Genomic DNA, 12800 nt, shown 5'->3' on the forward strand with positions numbered 1-12800 from the left:
CAGTTTCACATTTAGTAGTTGAGGTGTGATGGATGCAACCTCCCCACCCAATGGAGGGTGTGCATAGTGGCTTTCTCCTACAAAAAAAAGTTGTATCACTACCTTGTCTCTTCCAAGGAATGGTCTTCCTTTTCTCATTGCAATTAGATGATCTCCAGCCTGTTTCTTTCTCTCTTTACACATGTATAAGTTAGCATTTTACATCAACATGCTGCAATCAATTCTCATCTTTATAACAATATTTTTATGCTATTTTTAAGTAAGCAACATTGATTTTATTTCCATTTTCTGTTCTACTCCTCTCATTTACAAGTTCAAATACTATGTTCTACTGATTCTTGTTTTGGCCAAAGATTGCATCCGTAGTAATACTAAAAAGAGAGTAGCTCTGTTTATAAACTCCTGGAATTCATTCTGCCAAGCTCACTCTACAGGGAAGATGGGAACAACTGACTTACTTCTCTACACTGATTGGAAATGGTTTACTATCAAAATCTTACAACTCATTTGTGCAAGTGTTCACTTAACTGACCTGAAATGTCATAAAATCCACTTGCCGAATGATCACATAACCGAAAGTAGGAATTAAGGAAAACTGACAACTCCGGCATGTCTACTTTACCAAAACTACCTACACTTCCGGTTATGTGCTACAAATGTTTTGCAGGGGGCAAGCCCCACTGCACCCCCCAAACCCCCTGCTACATATATATATATATATATATATATATATAAATATATATATATAAATATATATATATATATATATATATATATATATATATATATAAATATATCTATATATATATATATTTATATATGTAAACTCTGAGATCGCACTACAGTGTGGGAAAGGGTAAATTTCCCGATCCCCACTGTAGTGCAATCTCCATTCAAAATGATGAATCCACAAGAGCGAATGCTAGTGTGCTTTCACTCTTGTGGATTCAACAATTTAAAAATTGCAGTTACGACACTTTGGAAGAGTGCCTTTCGACCTTCCGTGTTAGTGTAACTGTTTTCTGACATTTTGATGGTAAACCGTTGGAATCATATACATACACAGAAACAAAGTTGCTTTAAACTTTTAGATTGTTAGCCCTACTTCCAGATACTATTATTCTGCTCCCAGACAGCCTTGAGTAATGTCATGCAGAGGCAATCAATATAAAATATGTTTCATCTTGCATGGTTTCAAGTGGCAAAGTTAATATGCATTATAATTACACTTTAATCTTACATTGTTGGTGGAATTAAGGGCCGTGATAGGTTGGTTGTATTATAATCTGTGTATCACAATATTAAGCACTATGACCAACATTAACAAGGCTGGTATTATATGTCATATGAAGCATGGTAAACACCATGACTGAGTACTTATTGAGGGCAAACAAAAAAGTAAACAGGACTCACAGCCAATCCAACTAGTGAAAAACTACAAGAAAAACCCAAGCTGCAGGTTTCACTGTGTGATTCCTTAAAACCTCTTGTGAAAGAGGATAATGGAGTTTGACTTTAATGGCCTGAATTTGTCCATTAATAGACTTAAAAAGAAAAAAAGTCATGGGCATTCAGACGTGCAATATAGCTGAAATATCGGATGTCCTTAAGGGGCCATTTGCATATATCCCATTATCCTCTTTCACAAGAAGTTTTAAGGAATCACACAGTGAAAACTCTAGCTTGGCTGGGATTTTCTAGTATTTTTTTATTAGTTATTGGGGGTAAGGAAATGGGAGTAAAATGATGTGATGATAAGGACATGTGAAAACATTTCTGTGACATGGATTCAGCAACACAATATTTTGATTTTCATGTGAGGGTGACCAATAAGATTTTTTTTCTTTTTACAGAAAAGTTAATGAATAAGGAATAAATCACATCAGAGGATATGATGTGGTATGAAATAATCACTTGATATAAAACATGGAATTTATATAAGCACATTCTGGATGCTATGTGTTAGGATCAACAAACTTTTCAGATAAAAACATTAATTAAAATGCACTAATGGACAGATTGGGTGCACTATATTCCTTTTTCTGCTGACTGTCCCTATACATCCTTGTACACAAATAATGTGGAGCTGTATCATCAGCAACAAATACTAGAGAGCACAAATAGCTATGGGGTATTTTTAGTTTCAGGCTTTAAGTATAAGATATTGACTTACATTCAGGATAGTTCCATCTGGTTTCAAGAGTCGAAATTCTTCACGTCCTGGAAGTGGATGTCCTTTAGCTACACACTTTGGAATAAACTCTGAACCCCTGTTCAGTTCAATATGGTCTATCATATCTATAAGCACTGGAGACTCATAGCCAGGACCTGAAACAGAAGATAAAGAATTGTTTCAATGGAGATAAAAATCTTTATTATTTTTTTTAGTCTCTTGTGTATCACAATTGCATTCACATTGTGCAACCACACACTCACATGAACACTGGCACAGAGCGACACACACATGCACAAGAATGCAGACACACACGAACACCAACACACACACACACACACACACACACACACACACACACACACACACACACACACACACACACACACACACACACACACACACACACACACACACACACACACACATACACAGTCTTACTTGATACTTAAGCACCAGAGCTATATATATATATATATTGCAAAAAAAGCAAAATAATCTTATTGTGAAGTACATATATATCAATGTTTCCTTTCTCTGAGGTAAGTAAAGGATTTTAACTGCCACAGCTCTACTTCAGTTTGTAAGGAGCAGCATGTGATTCTGTATATGTTGTGGATCAACGGATGTGTATTTGCTGCATTTCAGTTGATGTATATGTGTATTCTGATAAGCCAGTGTATGCTTTCATTGTAGATATGCTATTAGACTATGTATAAGTTTAGTCACACCTGCACATTTATGCCACTACAGAAGATTTCTGGTTTACCTAAACTGCCCCAGTGCAGCAGCAGCTTAAACCTGCAGCTGTTCTTCCCCTCCTGCCCCATCACTCTATTGCCAAGTTGTCCAATCCACTTTATAAGATTCAGTAGGTATTAACAAGTCTAGCATGCTGTTCCATTTATTCATCACCTCACTCAGTAAAATATTACTTTCTAAATACATGTAAACTGAAGCTTTAACCTTTTATTGTCTCATTTCCCCCAGAGGAGCCCTGAATGTTTGTACTCTAACTCCAACAGTTGTTGTCTGAGGCTGAGCTTTTTGATAAAATAAATAATGCTCTCGCATTTCAAACAAATATTCATCTCTCTGGAAGAGTAAGTGCTACTAAAGATGTTTAAGTGGCAAACTGCTCAACAGGAACTAATATTTCCAGAGATAGGGTGGTCACATTTTAAGTGGGACAAAGTGGGACATGGGGGTGTGGCCAATATGACACTGGCCACACCCTCTACCAATGATATCACCACAGCAGTGGTGAATGAGATTTAGTTATGAGTACAGTGTGAAGTTATTACAGCATACTGAAGTTTAAGTTAAGCAACCGCAACAGTGAAAGTGAATCATTACTGCAAAAACACACATTACTCATAGCTGATACAGAAATAAACTTGTCTAAAAAACACACTACACATAACAAATGAGTATGTTTAGTTAAAAAAGCAAAAAAAAAAAATATGCATTCTACATATTACACTAACCATAACTAGAAGAAAACTAAAAAACTACGTACTGCACACAAGAACACTTAACATTTTAAAATGCATGTAATTAAGAGTACATTTATTGTAAAGTAAAGCAAAAAATAGTTTATTCTATATATTACACAAACTATAACTATTATAAATAAGAAAACTAAAAATTATATGTAGTCTGCACATAAAAGCCCACTAAAATAAAATCACTTCTTTTTTTTATGTTTACTTTGAATTTGATTAGCTAGATGGCTTGAAGAAGTGCCTTATTTGATACAATATTTGAATAAAAGTCATTGCATTTCATCTTGTGATTTATATTTATCATTAGCTCAGCTTTTAACAAGTCAACACTACAATGATTTTGCACATCTGTCCGATTATTTATAACCAAAGAAAAAAAAATTCTCCACAAATACAATGGATGTTGGTATAGACGATACCTGAACAATTATGGGATATAGTGCGGTCAGCCCAGGCCCTTCTCTGAAAAGCTTCAATCACTTTTCTCCTGGTGATAAACCTGTGGCACATAATTTTTAGAGAAAGGCCTTGATTGTTAAAAAGTCCTTGAAAAGATAGTCTTTATGTCTTGCAGACTCAGGGCAGTGGTTACATTAAGTAAGTCATTGAAAACAAAGTGCTCAGTTAAAGATAACGTAGAAAGTCTAAACAAGTAGTTGTTTTCACTAAAATCAACCCACTGTTCTGAGTTGACTGCTGCCTCCAAGAGCACAATGAAGTCTCTTTTCAGTGTATGAATAGAAGCCCTGTCTAATGAGTTCATAAGTGTACTACGTTTTCCTCCAAAGAAAGCATCGCCAGCTCTTACCTTCATTTTTTTCTTGAGCAAGAACATCATTAAAATATTCTACATGGCAGGAACTGCTCCTTTTTTAATATACTTAAGTATTCATTGAAATCAATGTGAACAACATTGAAAAAGTGCAAATAGTACTGTGCAGCGTAGGTAATATGGTGTCACCATGCTCATTATCTGAAAAGTACAGCCATATCTTGCAGAGGAGGATCCTTTCCTCCCTGGGGGAGGAAATACAACTGGAGCACCAGGAGATTTCTTTACTAGTCTCTCAATAGTTGGCAGGAGTGGCAGCCACTTTGTTGGCCTGTGCCTTAGATTCTTAAATCCCATGCCACAAATTCAAAGAAGTCTTTCAAGTCTCTGTTGCTTGTGGCAGAACCTGAGAAGTGACTGAAAAGTTTCATCACAAAGACTTCTATGTCACAAGGTAGTTGAGACACCACAATTAGCCTTCCTGGAGTGATGGCCACTTTTCTTTTAATCTGGTATATACCCCAGATTTCTTTCCATAGTTTACACTGGCATTATTAGCCCCATATGCTGAAATGTTGCTCCAGGGCAAGGAGTATTTTTTTTTTATTATGTTTAAAATCCGTTGTGATATGGCCTAGGCAGTAAAGCAAAAGACACTACGTTCTACATATTACACTAACTATAACTATTCTAAACAAGAACATTTAAAATTATACATATACTACACATATAAGCACACTAAAATAAAAGGTTTAATTTGAATTTGATTTGATGGCACAAAGAAGTGCCCTATTTGATACAATATTACTGTGACATAGAAGTCCAAAAGGACATTCACCACCCCTTCTTCTTTGAAAAGGTACCAAACAATGAGTGGAAATAATTTTATGTTTCCTTTATTTGAAGTGTCCGATGAAGTGGCAAATGAAGTGCCTGGTTGCTGCAGATCATGTAGGAGGCATTCCAGTGAGTGCGGTCCCATAACATATTCAATGATGGCTTCAGCCTTGGTCCTTCCACAGGATAATTTCTTTGCCACATCTGAGTCACTGTACAATTGACTGGGCCAAGTTTACTGCACAGTCTAAAGTGCAATAGGAGATATTATGCTTAACTGTATGGAACACCTCAGAGGCTTCTACTGCAATGATCTTACGTTCTGGTCCTTCAGGGTCTGTGTTCCCTGCCCACTTTGTCATCAGGTTACTTGCTTTTGCCTGTAGAATAGCATGCTTATTTTGTTCAGTTGCCTCATGTTGTATGACATTGTTTCTTCCACCATAGGTGACCAGGAATTCCTTTTTGCAGTACCTGTAGAATTTTTTTATATCATTGCATTTCTTGATCCAGTCAAATTCCATTTTGCAGACATTCTGTCATGTGCACATTCTGTTATTGGAAGTAGACTGTGATGAAGCTGCTGCTCTCTTCATCTTTGAAACTGTACGCAGAACTGTGCTAGTTCCATGCAGTAATGTAGCAAAAGCTGGCAATTGGAAACACTGGCATGAAAAGCACTGGCATTTGAAAGAACTTGCTTGAAAAATAGTTGCATCTAAAAGAACTGGATTGAAAAACAGGGGGATCTGAAAGAAATGGCTAGAAAAACACTGGTATAAAAAAAAACATGGCATATAAAAGAAGTGACATGTAAAACACCGCATATGAAAGAACTGTCATGAAAAACATTGGCATTAACATGGCATCTAAAACTGACATAAAAAACACTGGCATTTTGGCAAACTGGTTTGAAAAATACAGTATCTGAAAAATGACATCTGAAACATGAAACAATCTGTAAAATACTTCTACTTGATCAAGGATGCAGATTTACTGAAAACCTGAGCAGTAGAAGAGAAAAGGGAATTATAACATTACAAACTATTTAAAAAGGTAAAATGATTACTGATGTAAATGACACAATGTATCTCACAGCTAAGTATGCGGGGCAAAATTGCAGCCATTAAAACCTTGACATTAACATAGCTGGTAGCCATACCTCTGCACATCTTAAGAGCAAGAAATATGGACAAAGCCAAAAGTGAGGGGACAAAGGCCTACCATCAGGGACATTTTAATTACTGCAATCATAAACTTAGAAAATTACTAGAACAGGTTTAGGTTTTGCATTAGCTTGTATTTTTGGAAAGACATGAAGTCTGAAAATGCTGTCACTAGTGACTTTAAATTCAAATGATTTGCCAGAAAACCACAATTTTTACGGGGAACAGACCAAAAAGATGAGGCAAAAGTCTGGATTGTGCAAAAATCGGAACAGTTAAGAGGTATGTTGGTAGAGTTGCATGCCCCTGCAGCAGTAAAATCTTCTATCCAGAAAAAATCAAAAACATCCTTACAAACCATTAACAGCTAGAGCTCTTTAACCATTAATAATATTAAAACAAAACAACTACAGATTTAGCTTTTTGCCCATAATACACTCCATAAGTAAGCAGGGTGAGAGAAAACTTTAAGACATTAACATTATAATAATGATTTACCCTGCACAATGAGGCTAGTCACAGTGCAGTCTGTTACCACCCAAACCACTACAGTTCACTTCTGAAGACAGTATTAAAAACAAATAACTGAATAAATAAAATAGACACATATTTCCATTTGTAAAAGCAAACTATCTCAAACAACTCCACCCACAAAAGCAAACCATACTGATACAACAAAGAATGCTGAATGCAGTATGTTTACTCCTGAGTATGCCCCCCTCAAAAATAAAAATTATATAAATAATTTTTTTACTTTCAAAATTACTTCTTGCAAGTCATCACTAAACAATCACTATAACATACAGTTACAATTCACTGCAAACAAACACAGCATTAATAAGAAAAAAGTAATAAAATCTATTGTACTAATTTACCTGCATAACAAATAAATGTCCCAAAAGTAGCACAACCATATTTACACTCTACCCAAAGTAGTACAGTTTAATCTTCTTGAAGACAGCATTAAAAAATATACACATTTCCCACATAAAAGCATACTATATTAATACAACCGCTATAATGTCTTTTGGAATGCTGAATGCACTACTTTTACCCCTGAGCATGCCCCTCCAAAAATACAAATTATATACACACATTTTTCACTTTTAAAATTGCTTCTTACAACTCATCCCTAAACAGCCACTATAAAATAAGATTACAAGGACAACAGACCCCACGGAGCCAATTTTACCTCCAAATAAAGCATTAGTAAGAAAAAAGAAATAAAACCTACTGTACTAACGTATCCACACAACAAAGAAGTAAATAAATGTCTCAGTAGCAGCACAGCCATATTCACACTATACCCAAAGAAGTACATTTAAAACTTCTTGAAGACAACATTCAAAAAATAAAATAAACACATTTCCACATATAAAAACAAACAATCCCGATACAACCACAGTAACATCTTTTAGAATGCAGAGTGCACTACATTTACACCTGAACGTGCCTAAAATAGAAATTATGTGCACACATTTTTCACTTATAAAATTAATTCTTGGAAGCCATTACTAAACAGCCACTATAAAATAGATTACAATATTTGGCAGACCCCAAGTTCCCCATTTTACCTCCAAACACAGCATTAATAAGAAAAAAGAAATAAAACCTATTGCACTAACTTAGCTATACAATGAAAAAGTAAATAAATGTCCCAATAGCAGCACAGCCATAGCTGCACCACATCTAAAGCAGTACAACTTAACTTCTTAAAAACAGCATTAAATAAAATAAAATGCACATTTCCACTCAAAAATGCAAACTACCCAGGTGCTTTTCCATCCATAAAGAGAAACTATCTTGAAACAGCCATGATAACGCCCATTAGTAATAAACCAAGTGCACTACATCTACCCCTGCTAACCCTGAACATTGCCTCCACCAGAAAAAAAAGTTACACACACACACACACACACACACACACACACACACACACACACACACACACACACACACACATACACACACACACACACATACATACACACACACACACACACACACACACACACACACACACACACACACACACACACACACATTTCCATCTTTAAAAAATGCTAATCACAAATCTTCCTAAATCAACCATTTATTTTTCAAGTAAGGTACAGTCCACAACTTCAAAAAAGAGAATTATATATACAATCCTTTACACCTACTTGGAAGACCAAAACAAACAATACTGATTCAAATACTAAGGCCCCCCCCATCTACTTCTGATCATTAAAAAAGTAAAAAAAAAAAAAAAAAAAAAAAAGTAATTAAAACACAATATTCCCACTTAAGTTAAAGCTATAAAATACTATTTGTATTTAACCCTGCAATCACAGCATTTATTGGGCTGACTGAGCTAACTTCCTGGATGGCTTCCCAGGGGACTGTCGGGTTATCTGACTGGCAGAATGGCTGGCTTCACAGAGGGCTGGTGGGCTGGCTGGCAGGCTGGCTGGCTACCTGATTTCCTGGCTTGCTGTCTCCTCCATTGATCAATCAAACAAAAATGTCAGTCCTTTAAGGCTGTAGAAGCACTAATAAAAATGTGCTCTACAGCTGCCGGCTTTTTAAGACACTTCTCGTCCCAGTCCCCACCCTTTCATGAAATTCAGGTAATCACTGCATGAGTTTCAACATTTTGACCTAGAAGGGAACAGCTCTGCCTGCAGGTCTGGGATGGTGACATAACTGAATCACTGCGGGAAAGCCAGAAGTAAGTGCAGCTTTTCAATGGTGATTCAGTGCTTCAAGAAAGTGGGAATTTTTAAATCCCACTGCTTTATCCAGCATCAAATAGGATCATTTGATCCAAACCATGAGTGTCTCACTTGTAACAGGATGGGTAGCAACCTAATTTCAGAGTTAGTACTCATTATATTCTAGGTCTTATACTAGATTTTATACTTCACAAGAAACACAGTAAATACTAAAGGAAAACTCTGTCTTCTCCTACAGTTTAACTCAACACTTAGGTTGCTTTTCTCCCTACAATATGGTTCCATTATTGTGTAGGTACTGGAAAAATACTTGTATTGTATAAAACTTTTATTTACTTGCCTTGGAAACATAGGAAGGGAAAGCTCACCAACTTTTTTTAAGGTTAAATTCTCACATACTTTGCAGTGGAATCTGTCTCCACCTGCATGATATACCTCAGACAAACAGAAACCTGTAGTTTATCCTGTTAGGGACTGCTGACAATCTTATATGGACAAATAGTCCTGCTGATGTCGGGAGCTCAGCAGCTGCTATAAAAAAGGGAGGTGTTAAACTTTTTTTCACTGTTTTTGTTGCAGAATGGAAGAGATCTTACACTGATTCACAATTACAGCTGCTTCCAATGTAGCCATGCCTTTCATAGCAAAACAAAACAATTAGATCAGTCAAGGGTTCAAAGGCAGTTGTCACCTCTTTTGACAAATTTACATAAGCCAGGAAACAATTGACATATAAATTGAATGCGAAGACTAAAATCACAACACAAAGTGCAGACAAGATGTGGCTGGTGTGTGTGAAAGACAGAAGTCAAAGAGATGCAGCAGCTCCTATGAAATACTGGGAAACACAATGGGAGAAAATGGGTTGACAAAGTACACTACGGTGCTTCTTAAAGATATCAAGTGTATTAACAGCATACAGCCTCTAACACTGTCCATCAGGTGGAGAAAATACATGATGAGCAGACATTCTTGAATTTGTGCTGTTGCTTTTTTACCATTGCACAAGGGAAAATGCAGACATATGTGTAACATAAGTGATAATTCAATAAAATTGTTTCTTGTTTAAAAAAAAAGATGACAGTGACTGACATTAATCCCATTATATGTCAATGGAATGGGAATATGCCATGACTTTCTTATGTCTAGTATGGCTCATATAAAGTCAACTTGAAATTTATTATGGGAAAGGGAAAGAGATTAAGAAAAACAAGATCACATTGAGATGTTATGCCCCACTGGCAGCCATTTGTAGAAAAATAAAACATATTAAAATTCTATAAGAAGCACTCAGAGTGATTTTGAGGTGTTAAAGTAGTTCAGAAAACAAAGATATTGTGAAAAATAGATATTTTTAGTTCTAAGATGGAGTTTTCCTTCAATTGTGAAAACAACTTAGAGTATCCCCTTAACCACTCGAGCTATGTACACACTGTCGAAGGTATTTTGTTAATCCGTCTGTGAACTTTCATATAAGACCAAGCAGTTCTGTCTGTTTTATCTGGTTCTGAGATATGTAGCATAATATGAGAATTATGACAATATAAATAAACAAATAGTACATGAACAGCAATTAATATCACTTTAGGTGAACTAGACAGAGGCCAACAGACTGTACAGTTGCATTACCCATCATGTAAACCTTAAGATTAAATATTTGAGTAACTTGTAAACAGCACGGGTTTGGAATTATTGATATAAATATGAGCAGGCAGTATTAGATGCATAAGGGGATCAGTAGTATGTGACTTCAGAAACACCTGGAGGTGTCATTAGGCTTTAATGAGTTGTGCCCTCTCTTTTTCCTACATTTTTCCCTCTTCATTTCCTTTACAATTACTTTATTTTGTGGACTCAAATCGTATAGCCTCCATCTCTCGGTCTGTAGACATGGAAAATAGATGTAAAGGCCCTTTAAAAAGTACATCCAACCCAAACTCTGTACATTTAATTAACATAAAATTTGAATGCCAAATAACACAAAACTCTTCCTACTTCCAGGAGGAATGCAGGATACTACTCAGAAAGACATGTTTAAAAAAACAACATGATAAAAAATATAAGCACATTATTAAAAAGACAGTGTAAAATCTGTAGACTTTAATACTGTATTGCAAAATTCTACCAAACAATGTCATTTATTTTTGCTTCTGAAAATGGGAGAAGTAAGATGTGTGTCCTCTTTCTTTAATTAATTGGTGCCACTGGTATGTTCATAGGTGTTTACTAGGCTAACAGCTAGTATGACCACGCTGGTCATGTAGTGTGGCTTTCTGCATACTAGATAGTTTCAAAATCATGTGTAATGAAGGGGGATTCAGAAAATCTTGTGACGGTGTTAACCAAGCCTGAAATTAGGGACATACCTGCAAAAATAGGTACCTCAGGTACAAAGGTAAATCAGGCCTAAAAATAGGTATGTTCTCTAAAATAAGGACAGTTGAGTAGTCTGTATTACACCGTTACTATCCCATAAGGAAAAGTGGATAGAGCCTGTCTAAACTCTTCTTGTACAACTTGTAATCCTTGCACTATACTGATGAAATTCCTTTGTTTCCTTACTGTCTTCCAAAACTAGACAAAGTAACCAAAAAACAAAACTTTCCCCTTCGACCTAATGGATAGGAGAATTGTCACTAGGGTCAGTGGGCCAGATCATCCTGCCCAGTATTCTGGTAGCCATGGCTTCTGTTTTGCTCCGTCTCTTTCTTGTCATTTATTCTGCAGTTACTCCTACCCATAAGTCATTTTCCTGTTTCTAGGCCTTTAAACTGCACACTGCTTAGCTTATACATTATCACAAGAATAATATTCCCCACAAAGAACACACTGCATTTCTCTACACTTAATTCAGATATGGTCTGTTGGCACGTGTTGATTACTTTCTCCAGTCTATTTTAGTATGTATGACTGCTTCCTCTATTGTTTCCCTGTTTTTGTTTCAAAATATGTAAGAGCACAATCTTCTAAACCCTGGGATTGCAATGCAGATTATTAAATGTATTATTCAATTAATTTAGGTGTAAACTGTGGCAAAACTGAACTCTGAACTTTGCTAAGAGTTTTATTTTTTGTTTGTTTTAAACTAACAGGCTGCAGGTGATTGTTTTGAAGTTTGCACACTCAATACCGCAAGGCTTCATACATGACAGCTAATGAGCCAAAGAAATGTTTTAAAGCTTGTTCTTGGTTAGATATTTAACCTACATTTCAGAGATCTAAGTTGGTGTAAGGACTCTGTACCTTAAGTGCATATTTTGACTTGTGTGGAATTGTGACTAATTTCTTACACAAGTGAACTTGTGAATAGAACAACATCTGACCATCTCCTGACTGCTGCTGCTAAAGTCTTTCTTTTCTTTGGTGCTGTGAAACTCAAAGCAAACTTGAGCATGATGCATTCTGGATGACCTCAGTGGTACTTACTCTCCATTTGTAAGGAAACATGGTGTGATTAAATTAAACTGAGATTCTTATTTGTACATATTGATATATATTGAATTGTAATATATGCTTAATTGGAAAAGGACAGTTTTATTCCAAAAATAAATATAGCCTGAATTGTATTTTATTTTTTCTGAAATTTATGTTCTACTTTTTTATCTTTTCTGTCATTACCACCATTCATTGGAT

General features: G+C 35.8%; 1 protein-coding gene across 1 annotated transcript in view; it reads right to left on the bottom strand.

The window, feature by feature from the left end:
- The window catches only part of TEK (TEK receptor tyrosine kinase), a 767861-nt gene that overhangs the window by 326358 nt on the left and 428703 nt on the right, over positions 1 to 12800 (bottom strand). The window contains exon 8 of the mRNA XM_044061437.1: positions 2174 to 2328. Coding sequence (XP_043917372.1) covers positions 2174 to 2328 — 155 coding nt within the window. The remainder of the gene's footprint in view (positions 1 to 2173; positions 2329 to 12800) is intronic.

This window comes from Protopterus annectens, chromosome 2.part0, assembly GCF_019279795.1.
Source record: "Protopterus annectens isolate FY-2018-M chromosome 2.part0, PAN1.0, whole genome shotgun sequence".
NCBI classification, from domain to species: domain Eukaryota; kingdom Metazoa; phylum Chordata; order Ceratodontiformes; family Protopteridae; genus Protopterus; species Protopterus annectens.